Consider the following 18,936-nt stretch of genomic DNA (forward strand, 5'->3'; position numbering starts at 1 on the left):
ATTTACAGTTCTAGGCCCCTTTCCTAGACCTCTTTCTCACCAGCCCTCCAACATTATTCTTTCCAAATTCCTGATCATCCAGCCAAACTCTTAGAAACTTTCTATGAGTTAATACAGGCCCATGCCTCTGGCCATCTCTCTTTCCAGGCAAAGTGAACACAAGCTTTGCCAACTGAGATTTCCCTTCCAACTGTTCTTAGAAGGGCCACCCCTCAATAGGGTTATAATGCTGCAGCAGCCTTATTTCAAGTGGTTGTAACATATTGTACAGAACTATATGTAAATCAGGCCTGAATATACTCTTCCTCAGTCCACTGGTCAAGGGGAACTCCCCACAAGGCCAAAGGATGGGTTGAGAGAAGCGATAATGTAGTCCAAGTTAGTACCACTTGCTCACACAACTTTGTGCCTTTAGGACCCACCCAGGTTCTGTATGGTTCTGTATGTTACATCGCACTTCCACTTGAGGACGGAGTGCTACTGCACATGCCCAACTCCATGGCTTGGTGAATAACATAATGCCTAGTTTCAGCTCAGGTGACTTGATCACTTGATTTCTCATGACTAAGTATTCAGTCTGCACCAGGGACAAGTCACAAGCAAGGACCTTCCTTAAAAGGTAAATGGCTATTACGAGAGGAGAAGTGGCTTCGCTCCCAAATCCTAAGGTTGAACTATCACACTAAAGCTTGCCAAAGGCTCCATATAGTGTCCTCTTCCACCAGCAATCCAGTGAGCCACACCAGCCAGGGCAGATAACCAATCTTGAGCTTCCCATCTTTAAGAATCTGTTCACTGGAGCCACTTCTAGAACCAGATACTTTATTAGTCAGGGTTAGGTCAGGAAAACAGCTTTCTCTTTATGTACTTCAAGCAGGAATACTTTTTATGTAGGGAATTAGATGCTTGAAAAACTACTGGAAAGGCTGGTGGAGAAAAAGTCAAGGCAAAGAGCTGCTAGCTTTTAGGGAATCTGGAGGAGCAGAACTCACAGGAAGCTACAATGGTGTCAGAAGCTGGAGCCACTGTAAGCCTTTTTCAGCAGAAAGGCTTTGTCAGTCTGCATTCCATCAACATCATACCTTTATTCCGCACACAATATTCTCGTTTTAAAAAATGTTTTTCAGAATCTCAAGAGCAACCAGGAGCTGTCAGAGAAGGTGTCTGGGTTGCAGCAGGAGAAGGAAGCTCTATGCAAAGAATATGGGAAATTTTTGAAGCAGTTTGATGTCTATGTGAGGTAAACAAATCAAGTTGTCTTTGGAAGGGAAATTGTTGCTTTTCCCCAAATATACCCTTCTCACTTGCCTTCTTGCTTTTTCCCCCCTCACTGCTTCCCCCAGCCTGGACCACCCTCTCCTCATTTCAACTCTTCATTTCAGCTCATACTTCTCAGACTAGTAGTCACCTGCCTCTTTCTTGGCACCACCCGCCTGGGCTGGCAGAAATGTTCGTTCTTTGTGTCCCTATATCCCTTCGTACGTGCCTCTCTGTACTCATTTAAGAACTTGCCATGTTGTTCTGAAATAATGCAATTTACCACCTGTCTCCCTTACCATACTGTAGGCTTTTCAGGGGCATGGGCCACCGTCTCTCTCATCTTTTTATCCGTAGTCCTTGGTATATAGTAAGTGCACAGTAAGAACTTGTCTTCCTGAACTTCCTGCTCTTTCATTTCATTTCCTGGTCCTTATTCCACCATATTCCTCCCACTCTCCTCCTCTCTGGAATGTAGCACAGTGGTTCAGCTATGGACTCTGGAGCCATGCTGCCTGGGTACAAATCTTGGTTCTACTAGAAACTAAAAATTGTGTGACCTTGGGTGAGTTATGTAAACTCTCTGTGTCTGAGGTCCCTCATCTTTAAAGTGAGCAAAATAACAGTACTTAAAAAGTTGTGAGAATTAAACAAATAAATGTATGTTGTAAAGTGCTTACTTAGAACAGTGCCTAGCACATAGCTATTATTATATCTATTCGTTTTTCATTTTTTCTCCATGACCAACCTCTCTGCTTTCAGCTCTGTAACCTTCTGTTTTATTCCTTTATAGATTGAAGTTTCTTATTCTTTTTTATTCTTACCTACTATGTTGATGATATTAATGATTATGACTTAAAACCATTGCTTACTGCCGACTAGCAGAGAGTATTTCTCGGAGTCATTAGTATTCATTGCCTTGCTCGGATCATCCTATCACTGAGAAATATAGAAGTCACGGTCAAGGGAGGGTCTGTGCTTCAGTTCATGCTGCTGCCAAATCTCTGACTAGAGCTCAGTCCTCTAATAACCTGTGAGGTGCTCTTTCTACATTAGAGGGAGCTGAGAGAATGACATGCTACATCTAGAGCATGCAAAATGCCACAGTGCTTGCCAAATGAACTGATACTGAATCTAATATATAATCTATATGATATATAATGCTGATATATGTTAGGTCAGTATCAGCCTCCAAAGGTAAAATTACATTTGGTTTTCAGGGAGTTACATTTTCTTATTCATTTCACAGATAATGAAACAGCAATGCAAATTTTTTAATACAAAAAAAGTTAACCAGAATCCATCCCACGTTCATTCCTTGTTCTCTGACAATGAACATAGTTTCATAGTTTTATAATTTTACTGTCATAGCTGAGATATAATTTTATATTCCCTGTCTTTTAATATCACTTCATAAGCATTGTGCTTTGTTGTTACAGTCTTTGGATTTGCTTATTTTTGTAAAACATAACCTGTCATAAAGTTGATACGCCCTTACACTAACAGCGCCAGTGAAACTGGGCTTGGTAGCTAACGAGGACTGACAGAACCCCAGTGACGACGTTCCCAGGCGTGCAGCCGGTGCAGGAGAAGGACACAGCACTGTGGCAGGATCTGAGTCAGGACACGCTCAGATCCTTTGTTTGGAAGATCTATCCATTGCTGACAGGGGGGTGTTAAAATCCCTGCAATGACTGTGTTGTCAGCATCTTTCTTGAAGTCCTCCGAGATTTTCTTTATGTATTTAGGTGCTCCTATGCTGGTCGCATATGTGTTTACAAGCGTTATATCCTCCTGGTGGACTCTTCCCTTAAGTACTATGTGGTGACCTTCTTTGTCCTTTTTTATGGCTTTTGTTTTGAAGTCTATTTTGTCTGATACAAGTATTGCTACCCCAACTTTCTTTTTGTGTCTGTTTTCTTGGAATATTTTTTCCATCTTTTCACTTTCAACCTTTTCATTCTGAGATGGGTCTTTTGTAGACAGCATATGTGCATGTCATGTTTTCTTCTTGATTCAGCTACCCTGTGTCTTTGTATTGGGGTATTTAATCAATTTACATTTAAGATTATTATTGATAGGTACTTGTTAATTGACATTTTTTCTGTACCTGTGTTTCTCATTTCTCATTTCTCATTTCTCTCCCCGCCGCCTCTCTCTCTTTCTCTCTCTCCTCTTTTTTTAGCAGTTCCTTTAGCATCTCTTGCAGTGCTGGCTTGGTGGAGATGTAGTTTTTTAGCCTTCTTTTGGCTGGGAAGCTCTTTATTTCACCTTCCATTTTAAATGAGAGCCTTGTGGGACAGAATAGTCATGGTTGTAGGTCCTTGCTTTTCATTACCTGGAATATTTCATGCCAATCCCTTCCAGCTTGTCGTGTTTCTGTTGAGATATCAGCTGATTCCCTTATTGGAGCTCTCTTCTATGTGGCTATTATTCTCCCTTGCTGTCTTTACAATTCTCTTTGCCTTTAAAATTTGCCATTTTAATTATGATGTATCTTGGAGTGGGCCTCTTTGGGTTCATCTTGATTTAGGAACTTCTGTGCTTCCTAAACTTGTGTGACTTTTTTCTTCACCAAATTAGGGAATTTTTCTGTCATTATTTTTTCAAACAGGTTTTCTATCCCTTGCTCCTTTTGTCTCCTTCTGATATTCCTATCATGCAAATGTTGTTTCATGTTGTCCCGAAACTCCCTTAAATTATCCTTGTTCTTTTTTGTGATGTTTTGTTTTGTTGTTCTGACTGGGTATTTCTTTCTACTTTGTCTTCCAGTTTGCTGATTCGGTCCTCTGCTTCATCTAGTCTGCTTTTAATTCCTTTAGTGCATTTTTCATTTCAGATATTGTATTCTTCATGTCTTCCGGGTTCTTATTCATAGTTTCTATGTACTTTTACATGCTGCTATAGTTCCCACTAAGTTCCTTGTAGCTCCCATAAAGTTCCTTGTAGCTCTCACTGAGTTCCTTGAACATCCTTATAACCATTATTTTGAATTCTACAACAGATAGATTGCTTGCCTCAATTTCTTTTAGCTCTTTTTCTGGGGATTCCTCCTTTCCTTTTGGCCAGGGGTTATTTCTTTGTCTCCTCATTTTAGGAGACGAAGTACTCATTTTGTTTGTTTCTGTATTTCAGTTGCTCTGCTTTGCCTGCCTGGATTCTTGGGGTGGACTTCTGTGGTAGAAGTTCACTGGGACTCAGTGGTGCAGTCTCTTTGATCTCCTGATCTGGATGCTCTAGGGTTTCCCTTTATTCAGTTTATTGACCTTTCTTGTTGTACTTGGGCTTTGATTATTGGTGGTTCATTTGTTGGTGGATTCTCCCCTCCAGTGGCTGACTGGGAGTCACAACTCCTGCCACATCTTGTACACTGTTGTACAGGTGATGGTTAACACAGCAATACTACCCAGAAAACCAAACCCGTGGCAGCAAGAATACTCCCCTACCACATCAGCAATATTGACAGCGAATGAACAAAGATTAATAAAGGTGGAAAGAGATTAAGAATATTGTAAGATAGGAAAAAGGGAATATGAGATGACTAAAGGAGAGGAAAATGACTTTGAGTGGGAAGAGGGAGGAGAAATAATAAAGAGTAGGGAATAGAAACAAGGTAAAGAAAATAAAATTTAAAACATAAGTAAAACAGGAAGGGTGATGGCAAAATGGAGTAAGAAAAGGGAAAAGTATAATATGAGGTTTGAAATAAAATTTAAAAGGTAGTGAACCAAAGGAAACAAAATTGCAGAAAAACCACAACAGGGTCAATAACAATGACAGCTGAGCAAAGACTGATAAAGGTTGAAAGAGAATAAGAATATTATACAAAAGAGAATATGAGATGTCTACAGCAAAGAAAAATGATTTTGAGAGGATAGGGGGAGGAGAAATAATAAGAGTAAGGAATAGTTTCCAGGCTGAGACAGGGAAGAAAATAAAATTCCAAACTGAATTAGGCAAGGGCAGGAGGAAGGCAAAATGGAATAAGACAGGGGGAGAGTAACCTATGAGATTTAAATTTTTTTAAAGGTGAGCAAATAGGAGTACAGGTGAAGAACAGCAATAACCATAATATCCATTCCAAACAAGCCACAGTTTATAAAGGTAGAAAGAAAATAAGAATATTATAAGAAGAGGAAAAAGAATGTGAGCTGACTAAAGGGAGGAAGAATGCTTTTGAGAGAACAGAGGGAGGAGAAATAGTAAGAGTAAGAAATAGGAACAAGGAATAGCGTGGGGGGAAATAAAATTTACAACAAAAATAAGAAAGAGAAGGTAGAAGGCAAAATGGGGTAAGACAAGGGAAGGGTACAATGTGAGATTTGAAATAACAGTAAAATAAAAAATAATATAAAATTTCAATTAAGAAAATAAAAAGTAAAAGGCAATAGTGAATTAGTTGGAATACAATTGAAGCAAGAGAGGAGATATTAAAAAGCTATGCGAAAGGAAGAAAAAAAAAACACAAATTCTGAAGAACAACGAGGTAGAATTCATCTCAGCAGTTTGGTGTTTGCCTTCTGTCTTCTCTTTCTGGGTCTGCCTCTGGATTTTTATGAGCTCAAGGTCCCTGGTGGGTCATCCAACTTCTGGCAACACCACCTGTATCACTTTTACCTGCCTCTAGAGGGGGCTTCTGTTGTAATTAGGACGGTGGGACCTATGGGTCTTTCCTGAGAGACACTGTTCGGTGTTCCTGGGAAAAGAAGACTGAACAGTGGGTGTGTTCTCCTTGCCCTTGCACCACCCCGTCTTGGTCTGTCCCAGCTTATTTCCAATAATGTATAGTTTCTGGTGAACGAGCTGCCTGTTTCAAGGAAGGGGCCAATTTGTGTAAGAGGGTCAGCTCTTTCCTGCTTGCTGCTGATGGCAGCTCTGTGTTTGAGCTGAGGCTAGGAAGGTCCCTGATTCCCCCTTGCTGCACCAATATCCGATCTCCCAGCTCTACTGGCCTCAGTGGAATAGGGCCCTATGAACCAGTGTATTTTGTCTCCCTGAGAGAAGTTCAAAATGGGCCCTTTAGGCATCTTTCTTTCTTTCTTTTCTTTCTTTCTTCTTTCTTTTCTCTTTTGGATATGCACCCTGTAGGGGGTTGTAAGCCTGTCCAGCCTGTTTTGCAGAGCTTCCTTGTTGGTGGTGCTTTCAGTCCTGCAGGAGGTGGGGGCTGGGTGTGTCCTTACCTTCCTGGAAGTTGGGTCTCCATCAGGGAAGGGGGATCTGTCCAGCTGTAAATAATGTCAGGTGCTCAGTTCCTGCTCTTCCAGTTCCCAGCCCACTGCCCTCGCAGCAGAGTCCTGAACTCTCCACTCTGTGCAGCATCTACCCTGCCAGCTGTTTGGGGCCTGGGGCTGAGAAATCCCTTTGCTGTGCACCTTTCTGAACTCTCTGCCCAGCTGACTCAGTGGGAGCAAACTACACTCTCAGTCCTTTCCCCTTGCTGGCGGGGCAGCTGTGTGCAGGATCCCTGACCAGCACTCTTAGCTCCCCTTTTAAAAAGTTTCTTGGGGCACTTCCACTGCAGCACTGAGTCACTGTCCAGCTTTCCATACACACCTCCTCTCCAAAAAGCCAAAAACCTCTCCCAGTCATGGCTGGCTGCAGCCTGCCTCCTCTGCCTGACCCTGGTGCAGATAGAATCCCTCTCTCTCTTTCTCTCTCTCTCTCTCTCTCTCTCTCTCTCTCTCTCTCTCTCTCTCTCTCTCTCTCTCTCTCTCTCTCTCTCTCTCTCTCTTGTGCTCTCCCAGTTGGTGTTTGCTACTGCTGCTCACTGTGAGTGTGTGTCTGTGTAGCCTGGATCTCCTTGATTTTGTGTATCCAAGTCACTCCCAGCCTGGGTCTGGGGGTTCCCTGCCCTGGGAGAGGAGGGAGCCACAAAGCTGCGATCTCTTACCAGGCTCTCTGTGGCTGCAGGCACCACACCGGGTATTTCCCCTTACACCTATAAAATCTCCTTACCACCTGTTGTGAAATGTCTTCTGTACTCCTTGGCTTCTAAACTTCATATCAGCTAAAATTCTGTTGAATATTCAGTTTATTTTTTGGAAGATCAGCCAAGTATCCTAGTTGGGCACAAGAGCAAATGGACTCAGCTTCCACCTACTTGGCTGCCATCTTCTTCAACTTTTCCTTTTTAAGGCTAAATAATATTCCATTGTGTATATATACCACATGTTGTTTATTTATTCATTAGTTGATGGAAATGTGGGTTTCCACCTTTTTGGCTATTGTGAATAGTGCTACTATGAACATTCATATACAAGTTTTTACGTGGATATATGTTTTCATTTCTCTTGGAATTCCTCTAGGAGTGGAATTGCTGGGTCGTGTGGCTCTGTGTTTAACCATTTGAGGAGCCGCCAGGCTTTTTCCAAAGAGGCTGTACCACTAGACCTTCCTACCAGTAGTGTATGAGAGTTCCAGTCTCTCCACATCCTTGTCAGCCCTCCTCATTATCTTTCTTTTTATTTCAGCCATCCTAGTGGGTGTGAAGTTATATCTCATTTGTAGTTTTCATTTGCACTTTGTTAGTAGCTAATGAAGTTGAACATCTTTTCATGTGCTTATTGGCAGTAAGTCTGATTTATGTCAGAATCAGAGTAGAGACCTATGAAGAATTGACATTTACAAGTCTAGACTCAAGGCAAGGACTGAGAACAGACCCAGTTATCTGGAAAACAGACAAGATAGAAGTGGGTTATATGACTATACAAGGGTATAGCTAAGAAACAGAAAACTTAAAATTAATGACTGAGTCAGTGGAGCAGGGATCAGAAGTCAAGGAGTTTCCAAAATTCAACTTGGTTGCTAAGGCTATGCTGCACTCATCAGCTCAAAACCAAGATAAGCCAGAGACTCGAGTCCACGGCCATGACTAAAACTGGTGTTCTTTAGGAGGTTATCCCCATCCGGTGCCAGGCCCTGACAAAGCAAGAAGAGGATGCCCGTGAAAGGTGCATGTGGAGGAAGCAAAGCGAATTTTCACTGTTCAGGTGTGCCTGTATTTAATTTATTTTTGCAGAAACTATAATAAAAAATGCCATCATCACAAAACCAAGCTTCACAGAGTCAAGAATCATTTCATTCATGAAGTAGAGCTACGCGATAAGAGAATTAAACTACTTGAAAATGAAATTGGAATACTGCAGCAAAAATTGGAAAAGGTGAGAAAGAAAAAGGTGAAGAGCTCACTGATGATGCCGATGGTCAGTCATTTAGAGAATGCCCACTCATTTTTAAAATTTATTCGTGGCCTCTTCCTAACTCACTGTTCATGTCTTTTCTCTGCGCCTTTTTTCAATGTGCGTAAGTGTTTAAGCCCCGCCATAGAGGATGTAAGACTCACGGTGAGGCTAAACCAAACTGGACTCTGAATATACTCTGCACTGCCAGCTTACAATTAGCGTCTTGCCTTCAAGTGAAAATATCTTTTCTTAAACACCCTTCAGCAAAGACTTCCACGACACCATCAGTAACTCCTTCCTACTTTTTATAAGCCCTCATTTTGCCTCAAACATCTGTCAGTTTTAAATGGCAGCGAATATAGGTGATCCCCATTCCTTTATCAATTCTTAACTCGTGCCTTCAGGCTTATTTCTAAATATCCATCATTTCTCTATGTTCGCCTTGTTGCTGGCGTGACGGACTGGTGTGTGCCTACACATGGGTAGGACACAACGTGGGATGCTCTGGATGGGGAGCAACAGACTCAGCCAGTAATGTGTTTCCTCCTTGAAGTCCCTGGCCCATTTCAGAATTTTGAAAACTCTGTCCTCACTCCTAAAGTACTCGTTTCTGTACCCAACACATTTTTATACTACCACCACTCTGTGCCAAGGATACCAAAATAATTCATGCCATTCCAGCTGTTCCACAGACTATTATGGGACTCCAGGTTAAGAATCCCTCGACTACACACAATTTAGTGAACTCCATCTACATCCAGTATGACTAGTGTCCTTATAAAAAGAGAAGACACAGACATACACAGGGGAGGAAGGCCACGTGACAATGGAGGCAGAGATTGGAGTGCTGAAGCTACAAGCCAAGGAACCCCAAGGGTTGCTAAGCAGCCACCAGCTGGAAAAGGGGCATAGAACAAATTCCCCCTCAGAGCCCCCAGAAGAAACTAACCTTGCCAACAATTATTTTAAATTTTTATTTATTGACTGTTTTTTAGAGAAATAGAGAAACATGGATCTGTTGTTACACTTATCTTTGCACTCATTGGTCGATGCCTCTGTGTGCCCTGACCGGGGATTGAACTGCAACCTTGGTGTATTGTGACAGCCCAAACCAACTGAGCTACCCAGCCAGGGCCCAGCATTTTGATTTTAGATTTCTAGTCTCCAGACTGTGAGAAAAATTAATTACTGTTGTTTTAATCCTCCTAACAGTACCTGTGTATCATTTTCCTCACCCGTGAAATAGGGCAAATAAATCCCTACTTCGCCATGCTTTTGTGAAGATTAAACTATGAAATGCCTAAAGTGGTTCCTGGCACATACATTTCTGAGGCTTTCTTTTTGGAATAAAATCTCTCAGAAGCATGTGAATCAGTGGATGCACCGTTAAGGAGAGAAATTGTTACTGGAACTGGAAATAGCGTGGAGAAGACCCACAGTGGTGAAAACCCAGTGGTGCAGACCTTGTTCATTCTAGAGCCCGTGGGTCGGAGTCCTGAGCGTGAAGAGGCTGGGCTCACTAAGCACCATGTCTCAGAAGATAATGCCAGGTTTGGGGAGGGTTTGGGGGGCTTCGTTCTTCAGCTTTCTCTATGTACAGTGAGCCAGCTGAGTTCTCTGACTGTTGTGACCATCCAAACCAGATTTCCCCAATTATTTTATCCTTATTAGAGCAGGTTTCCTTATTTGGGGGTTCAAAGAAATACGGCTTTTCCAAGGCCAAGGTGTCCGTAGCCTGCCCCATTCAATTTCCTTTCTAATCCAGTTATAACTGCATAGAGGATTCCGTGTGGGATGGCCCCTTCTATTCTCAATCCTTACCAGAAATGTATTTGAATAATTCCAGGGGAGACTCTTGTTAGAATTGAGGGGTCTTGGATGAAAGACTTTAAAACCTGGAATGGTTTATTTCAGAACATGATGTAATCTCCTTCCTTGTAACTCTTTGATGGACAGTCTTTTTCTTTCTTTTTTATTCTTTTTGAGATATAATTGACATATAAAATTATATTAGTTTTAGTTGTACAACAGAATGATTCTATATTTTGTATATATTACAAAATGGTCCGCACAACAAGTCTAGTTAACACCCATCCCCGTACACGGTTATACATTTTTTTCTAGTGATAAAAACTTTTACAAATTTGCTCTCTTAGTGACTTGCAAATATAAAATATAGTGTTACTAACTATGGTCTCACAAGGTACATCACATCCCCATGACTTATCTACTTTTAACTGGAACTTTGTACCTTCTGACTCCCTGTACCCATTTTGCCCACCCTCCATCCCTCATCTCTGGCAACCCCTGTTCGTTCTCTGTATCCAAGTCTTTTTTTTTTTTTAATGTGAGATTCCACATCTATGGGCAGTCTTTTCTGAATGCTCTGTAGCAGAATATTGTTTCAAAGACAGAGAACTGCCTGCCTTAACCCTGTGATTCACCCCCTGCCCGGGGTCATTCTTCTTCCCCTCCCCCACGCCCTCCCACCACAGGCAGGTGAGGAGCACACAGGAAACGGCGGAAGCACCTGCCTGCTGCCGTTGACAGGTCACCGGTTACATGAGAAGGAGAATTCAAAATTTTGAGCTTCTAACTCAATAACAGTGATATTTACTAATATCAACTGACTCACTATAAGAATATTAGTGTCTTTTTCCCCCCCCACACAAAATACACTCCTTTACCATTTTAGCTCTAACTTTACTAGCTGTTGCGTTCTGGGGGAACTGTTGGTAGGAAATGAAACGTGGCGTCCAGCTAGAAACCATATTAGCATTGTCATTGCAAGAATACTGTCAGTGCCCGGTGCCCGGCTGGAATGCTCAGCTTGCCAGGGTGACTGAGATCCTGACACCTGCTGCCAAGTCAGGGGGCTGAATCCCCATCTCCTCTCCCTGCTTTAAAAAGAACTGTACCTATGAAGCATATGGAAATGTATTATGTGGAATTTTTTTTTCAATATAGAGCTTCAGAGAATTCAGTTGTATTTGTCGGTGATTTGATACTTAAGGAGTATGAATACAGATGAGCTCATTGGGACCTTATTAGAAGTTGAGTGCGCAGATATTTTTAAATGTTAACCCAAAAGAATGAGTAATTATCCAAATGAAGGACATGGCATTAAGTAACTGAAATATATAAAACAATCTAGCTGACAATGTCAGCAAACAGGTGAAAACAGCCTAGACAACCGAGGAGAAAAAAATAAATAAGGGAAATTTGCTATCGGAGTTCTAAACAAGCTGATGTTCTTAAATTTATCATTTCTCCTGCCATGGTAATGAGGGGACTTTTGCTTTTGTCCCTAGGAGAAGGCATTCCAGGACCAGATCATTGCCCAAAATGATAACCTGCTCCTAGAAAACAGAAAACTTCTGGAGCAGCTCATGGAGCAGGAAAAACTGATCCACGACAACAAATGCATGATGTCTTCGGTCCAGCACAGGTAGGCACGGCCCTGCCAGAGTTTACAGTGAGCTGCAAATGAGACATCTCTCCCTCACAAAGAGGTGGTTCCAGAGACTGGCCTTTGAGTTTGGGGCCCATCTCATGACTGTTGCTCTGCCACCCGCTGTTTTCAGCAGTTCATACAAGTGGCAGAAGTTGTGAAATTAGAGAGAAAAATATCGTGGAGAAGGCAGGCTGGCCATTCGGGTCGGCTCTTGCTTGGTCGTGTTGCCTCCTTGAGGACCCGGCTGGGCTCATTCTGGCCTATCACTATGTGTGTTCACACTCATTGTTATCATTTCCTACCTATGGAGTCAAGGTAGACCAAGAGAGAATCAGGCTCATACTAGGGACTTAGATTCACAAAACCCACAGGACCCCAATGCATTCATCTGTAAGAAAAATATTCCCAGCAGATAAGAGTTCACACATCAGCCAGCCCAACAAGCATTCTCTCCTCTATAGGAAACTTTAATTATAATCAAAAGTTTTCTCAGAGAACAGAATTAGAACAAAGAGAATGGGTTGATTTTAACAAACAGTATCACCAATAGTTCCTGTAGTAATTAACACTTTTTGAGCACTTACTATATGCTAGGCACTGTTCTAAGTTCTCTCTATATATATTCATTTAATTTTCACACCACTCCCAGGCGAGAGACACTATTACAGCCTTATTTAACGGGTGAGAAGCTGAGGTCCAGATCGGTTAGGGAACTCACCCAGCACACGAACCTCAGCAGCCCGATCCTAGACCCCACGGCACGGCAATCTGGGGAGAGAGCTGCCAAGCAGACTGGAACTTTCCTTTCTGCTGATTTGGGTACATGCTCCTCTGGGCAGGCTGGGAGGGTCTCTGATTGTCCTTTACTATCTGTATCTCCCCTTGAATGTGTTCTGTATAATTCACTGCCCTTATCAAACTACATCGCTGCTTCTGGCAGTCGCCACACGATTGACTCGTTGCCCTTGCCTTAACATTAATACTGTTCCTGCCTTGGCCTCCTAAAGACACACTCTGGTCACCAGCATTTGACCTATGTTTTCCCTAGAGTAAGCTGCTTCCACAGGATGTTTCCTCACTTCAGATGAGGAAACAGGCTCAGACTTAGTCATTTGCCAAGGTCACACAGCTAGTAAGTGGCAGGACCAGATGTCAAACACAAACTTCTGATCAAAACTACTGTACTGGGATGTCTCCTGCATAAACCGTAGCCCTGGAGAGCGGGCTGGTGTAGCAGTTCGGCGCTCGGGGTTTAGAAATCTGGAAGTTCTGGGCTGGCACCCCAGCTCCTCCACTTTCTGCTTTGATCTTCTTACACAGGTTACTTTGCTCTCTCTGAGCTTCAGTTTCCTCACCTGTAAAATAGGCTTCATAACAATATCTATTTTATGGGGCTGTTGTGAGGATTAAATGAGCTACTGAATGAAAAGTTTGAAGTGCTTTCTGTGTGGCGAGGTTACATGTCTAAGTAAACGGTAAGTGCTCGGTCAGTGGTTGCTGCTGCTGCTGCTGCTGATGTACGGGATGCCTGGCTGAGGTCAGAATCAGGCGCAGGCTGTGTAGCTGCTGTATTTGAACGGAGGGATGCAGTGTCTCTTTTTTCAGCTCCGCCTCTAAATGGGACCATATCCTTCCTTAAGTGACTCCAGGGTCTAGAACTATTCCTTCATTCGCTTGTGCACAGTATGTCCCTGTTCTCGGTAGGTATTAGTGACTCTGTACAGGCCAGAAGCTTATTAATTTTTACCTGGCCTGCCAAAGTCAATTCTAAAATGTGGACAGTAGGCTAAGACCCAGACTAGTGGCAAGTGGGACGTAGCTTTGAGTTTTTTAGTAATAATGTAGCAAGTTTTAGTCATTCCTCTGATTTATCCCATTCTTAGAGTACTTTCTCTGGACAAAGAAAATAAGCAATTACAGGAGAACAGTCTCCAGCTCACAGAGCAGGTTGGCCTCTTGGAGCGCATCGTAAGAAGCATCCAGATTTGCAGAGGAGAGGTAAGATGTGTGCTTCCTGTTAGGTGTTTAATATGAAATTCAGATTGTTAAGATTGCTCCATTCTCTCTTCCCTTTGTCTTCTTCATATAGCTGTGGCCTCAGGGGCTACACACCAGGGCAGCTGACCCTGAGTCTGCTCTTGGCCAGCTTTGCTCTTCATTGGGTCATCTTTTATTAAACATTTTTCTTCTGTGTGAACCCAGAGCGATTTGTGTATGCCTCATAACTTCTTCCTTCACCCTCTATACTGCCGTTGCCTTTTTACTTCTCTAGCTAATCAACTCAGTGCTGAGATCCTGGAGGGCAGGATTGTATCTCATTGTATAGATGCACAGGTGATCCATAAATATTTGAGAATGAATGAATGTTAAATGTTTTCACACATAAGCCTCATTCTCAACAACCTGTTTGCCATGTGTTATTCCAGCCCAGTCTGAGAGATGAGCACATGTGAAGTTCAGTGAGGTAAGGTGAAGCTAGTCTGGTCTGGGAAAGAGTCAAGCCTAGGGAGAATATCTGAGTAAGAAGAAAAAGCAATTATGTTACAAAAATCCAAGCAGACAAGTAGTGTAGGTTCAGACAAGGTCAAGAGTCTGGTTGGTGAGTGAGTCAGCAAGAGGAACTTCAGTGAGCAGAGTTGCATTTTAAATCCAGGAGAGAGGCTGTTTGCTTTCTTCCCAGCTTGTATCACATGCTAGATGTTTATTCCCAGAATATTTATAGTTTTTTCCCTAGTCATGAAAACTTTCAGCCCTGGCTGGTGTGGCTCAGTGGATTGAGGGCCCGTCTGTGAACTGAAAGGTTGCCGGTTGGATTCTCGGTCAGGGCACATGCCTGAGATGTGGGCCAGGCCCCAGTTGGGGGTGCGGAAGAGGCAACCAATGGATGCTTCTTTCTGCCTTCTCCCCTCTCTCTACAAACAAATAAATAAAATCTTAAAAATAAAAACACTTTAAGATCTACTCTGTTAACAACTTTCAAATACACAAATATACAGTATTGTTAATGATAGTCCCCATGTTGTACATTACCTCCCAGAATTTATTCATCTTATAACTGGAAGCGTATCTTTTAACCATCCTGACCTAATCCCCCCACCCTCTGCCTCTAGCAACCACAGATCTGCTCTCTGTCTGTAGGAGTTTTTGTAGGTTCCATATATAAGTGGGATCGCATGGTATTTGTCTTTCTCTGTCTGACTTAATCCACTTAGCATGCTGTCCTTCAGGTTTATCATGTCAGTCACAAGTGGCAGGGTTTCCTTCCTATTCGAGGGCTGACTAGTAGTCTATATATACTGTGTGTGTCGAACAGTTTCTTCATCCATTCCTCCGCAGTGGATGCTCGGGGGGCTTCCGTGTCCTGGCGATTGTGAATAACGCTGCAGCGAGCATGGGGTGCAGATACGTCTTCAGGATAGTGATTTTGTTTCCTTTAGATAAATACCCAGTCGAATTGCTGGATCGTAGGGTAGTTCTATTTTTAATTTCTTGAGGAACCTACATACTGTTTTCCATAGTAGCTGCACCAATTTATATTCCCACCAGTAGTGCCTGAGGTTTCCCTTTTCTCCACATCCTCACCAGCATTTTCCACCTCTCTCTCTCTCTCCCCCTCTCTCTTTTTATAATAGTCCTTCTAACATTACATTTTTCATCAAAAAAATATATAAAGCCCAGTTCTAGGATCACAATGCCAATGGTTTATCATTAAAATTTTAATTCGTGCTTTGTTTTCCTTTTAGGAAACAATACTTAGTGGCATCTCTGACTATGAAGCACTGACTAAAATCCTGCCCCAACCAAACTCCAGGTCAGTAAGACAAGACAGTCGTCTGCACAACTGAGAGTCACGGCTGCCTCACCAGTCGTGGGCTGCTGACCTGGGAAAGCGGAGCACGTGGGGATACTGTCTCTAAACGTAGTACTAAAACCTCCCGGGGCCGTCTCCCCTCACCACGGCTTCACGCCGCACCTGACAGAGTCCTGGCTCACGGTAGAAGATAACCCACATGCATGAATTTAAAGCGATTGTATTTGGCTGTTTTGTGTTTGACGGTTGTTAAAACTGAAATCCTACTGAGCCTTATCCCTGTAACCCCAAAATGCTGCCAAGAGACCCCATCCACACGAAGTCCTCACGCGGGTCCTTTTTCAGTCTTTCTGGAACAGGTTTGGTAGAGTCCACTGGAAGTCTGTAAGAGACTGAAGAACACACGTCAGAAGCAGCAGTGGCAAACCCCAGGTCCCTCGAGTCTCTACTGTTCACAGAACCCTGGAGCTGGATGCACACATATACGTGGCTTCTCTGAAAGGGACACGTCACGTCTAAAACTAGACTGGTCAAAGCCGCTCACTTCAAGCTTGAGCGTGAAGGCGGATCACGATGACATGGAGCAGGGTAACAACAGGTTCCCCACCGGTCGTCAACCAGGAGTCTTGAAAATTGCTGCTAAATTCATTAAACCAGATCCAAAAATTGATTTCTCAAGTTTGTTTGATATCCTCAAGTGACTTGTATTGCTCAACATAGGGACTTAAGTTGGGTGGTTTAATTGCGTTTATGTTCAGCAGAACACACACATGGCTAATTCCGCATTCTTTCCTATTTTCATGGGTATTTTCTTTTTTTTAAGTTAAGACAATGTAATCACATTAAAGCAAATATTTTAAAAAGAAAAAAACTGCCCTACAAACCCACATTCTTAACACTACAGTTTTCCTTTTGGAGTTATTCCCTTCCGGTCCTTACTCAAATTCATACATTTTAATTGGTTATTGTGTTGTATTTGCATAGTCTTATTTTTTATTTAATATAACACAAAACATTCTCCCACATTTAAACTCCCCGTAATTATTCTCTCCATAGCCACGTGTTATTGTATCATGTTGATGTTCCACACATTCTCTTGTTATTTGACATCCAAGTTGTTCCTACTTTTTCACTATTTGTAGATTATGCGGCAGTGAAAGTCTTTGTGAAGTTAACTCTTCTCTTCTCTTAGGTTAATCCAGAAAATGAATTCACCAGATTGGCTTAATTGGGTCCAAGGCTAAAAATGTTATATAGTTTGGGTACACACTTGTCTTGTTGCTTTAAAAAAGCTCGTGTCGACACTCCGTTTCCACAGTCCACTGATGAGCCTCAGTCTCTTCATACATACATGGGGACCCCAGTAGTTTCTATCCCGCCGGGTTGGGAGGACCAAACGGAATGAAGCATGTACTTTTCACTGAGTGACTGCTTAATCGGTGCTAGATATCTTCGCTTATTTTCACTTGCACTTTGAGTGTACCAGTTTTTCTACAGTCTCATCAACATTGTATGTTATCAGTTAAAAAACTACTCTAAAATAGTTGGTATAAAACTATCCTGAAGAGTGATTCCTGCTGCTCCTTCTTCCCTTCCTCCTCTTTTCCTCCCTTATTCTCCTCTTCTTTCTTCATCTTCAGTTGGAGAGAGAGAGAGAGACCAAGGGAGTGGGGAGGAAAACACAGGAATAAAAGAGACCCCATAAGTTGAGACATACTGAATTGTTATGTGCAACCCCTGTCTCCTCAGACCACTGGAGATGATCAAAGGTTAGAGGAAATGATAGCTATGATACTGAACGCACACTCTGACCCCAAACCTTGCCCACATTCACTTTCTTTCGCTCAATTCACTGACCCCATTTCTTGAATCCCTGCTATGTACTATTCAATACTTGGCACTGTAGCCATACCTGTGAAAACAGACAAAGTCTCTGCTTTCATAATTAATATACTACTTAGTTTGGGAGGTGTATGTTTGTGTGGCAGAGGGTGAGGTGGAGAGACCGACCGTATAATTTTGGATGATGAGCGACATGAAGAAAGTAAATCAGTAATGTATCTGAATAAGTGACTGAGGGCTACTTTAGATTGGGTGCAATGTTCCCATCTGAGTGACAACTGAGCCAAGACCTGAACTACAAGGAACACTCCCTGCCCCCATTAAGATCTAGAAGAGTATTAAAGACAGTTAACAGCTAGTACCAAGGCCCTTAAAAAAGTGCAGAAGTCCCCCTTATCTGAGGAGGATATAGTCCGTTCAGGCAACCCCCCAGTGGATGCCTGAAACCACAAATGGTACTGAACCCTGTACACAAGTATACTGTGTTCTCCTAGACATACACACCTATGATAAGTAAGGCACAGCAGGAAATTAACAGGAGTAGTAAAGTAGAACAATTATAATAATATACTGTAATACAAGTTATGTGCATGCCATCTCAAAATATCTCGTACTGTACTCACCCTTCTTGTAATGGTGTGAGACGACACAATGCCTGCGTGATGAGATGAAGTAGGGTGAATGGATTAGGCCTTGTGACACCCTCCCTGACAGTTGATCTGATAACCGAGACTAACGTTACTAGGTGACTAACGGACAGGTAGCATATACAGTATGGATGTGCTGGACAAAGGGATGATTCACATCCTGAGTGCGCAATTTAAAACTGATAAATTGCTTATTTCTGACGTTTTTCAATTACTATTTCTAATTAATATAAATTAATATTCATGCTCTGTATGCTACCTGCCCATTAGTCACTTAGTAGAAGTCTTTGTGATCAGATCAACTGTCAGACTGTGGGTCGACAGCAGTCAACCAAAAGGAGGAAGGTGAAAACTCAGGTAAGAGGGAACTGATGGATCCATTCATGACTGAGGAACGGAAAGTCCAGAGTATGGAAGCTGAGGACACGTATTGGGTTGGCCGAAAAGTTCATTTGGTTTTCTCTGTATGATTATTTTAGTAGTTCCATTCGGAACAATTCTGTTAGATTGTATTGTGATAGCTGTCAATCAGTGTGCATTTTAAAACTTATCAAAATTAGTGACTTCTTGGGCAACCATTTTAATATTGAAGATGGAAGAAATATGCAACATTTTTGGCGTATTATGCTATATTATTTCAAGAAAAGTAAAAACACAACTGAAACGTAAAAAATAATTTTATGCAGTATATAGAGGAGGTGCTGTGACTCATCGAACGTGTCAAAAGTGGTTTGTGTTCCTGGC

At 42.3% G+C, this 18,936-nt stretch overlaps 1 protein-coding gene across 8 annotated transcripts in view; it reads left to right on the forward strand.

Moving 5' to 3' along the window:
- The window catches only part of CCDC30 (coiled-coil domain containing 30), a 98,149-nt gene extending 81,211 nt beyond the window's left edge, over positions 1-16,938 (forward strand). For 7 of the 8 annotated variants that reach the window (XM_045190923.2, XM_045190925.2, XM_053919919.1 and 4 more), the window contains 6 exons: positions 1,128-1,240; positions 8,276-8,417; positions 11,750-11,886; positions 13,776-13,890; positions 15,636-15,703; positions 16,049-16,938. In XM_045190923.2, the coding sequence (XP_045046858.2) occupies positions 1,128-1,240; positions 8,276-8,417; positions 11,750-11,886; positions 13,776-13,890; positions 15,636-15,703; positions 16,049-16,091 (618 nt within the window). In that variant the 3' untranslated portion in view covers positions 16,092-16,938. Of the gene's footprint in view, positions 1-1,127; positions 1,241-8,275; positions 8,418-11,749; positions 11,887-13,775; positions 13,891-15,635; positions 15,704-16,048 lie in introns of those variants that run through there. The other variant, XR_008426316.1, reaches the window with a different exon arrangement.
- The last annotated feature ends 1,998 nt before the right edge of the window (positions 16,939-18,936 follow it).

This window comes from Desmodus rotundus, chromosome 3 (assembly GCF_022682495.2).
Source record: "Desmodus rotundus isolate HL8 chromosome 3, HLdesRot8A.1, whole genome shotgun sequence".
In the NCBI taxonomy this organism is placed as follows: domain Eukaryota; kingdom Metazoa; phylum Chordata; class Mammalia; order Chiroptera; family Phyllostomidae; genus Desmodus; species Desmodus rotundus.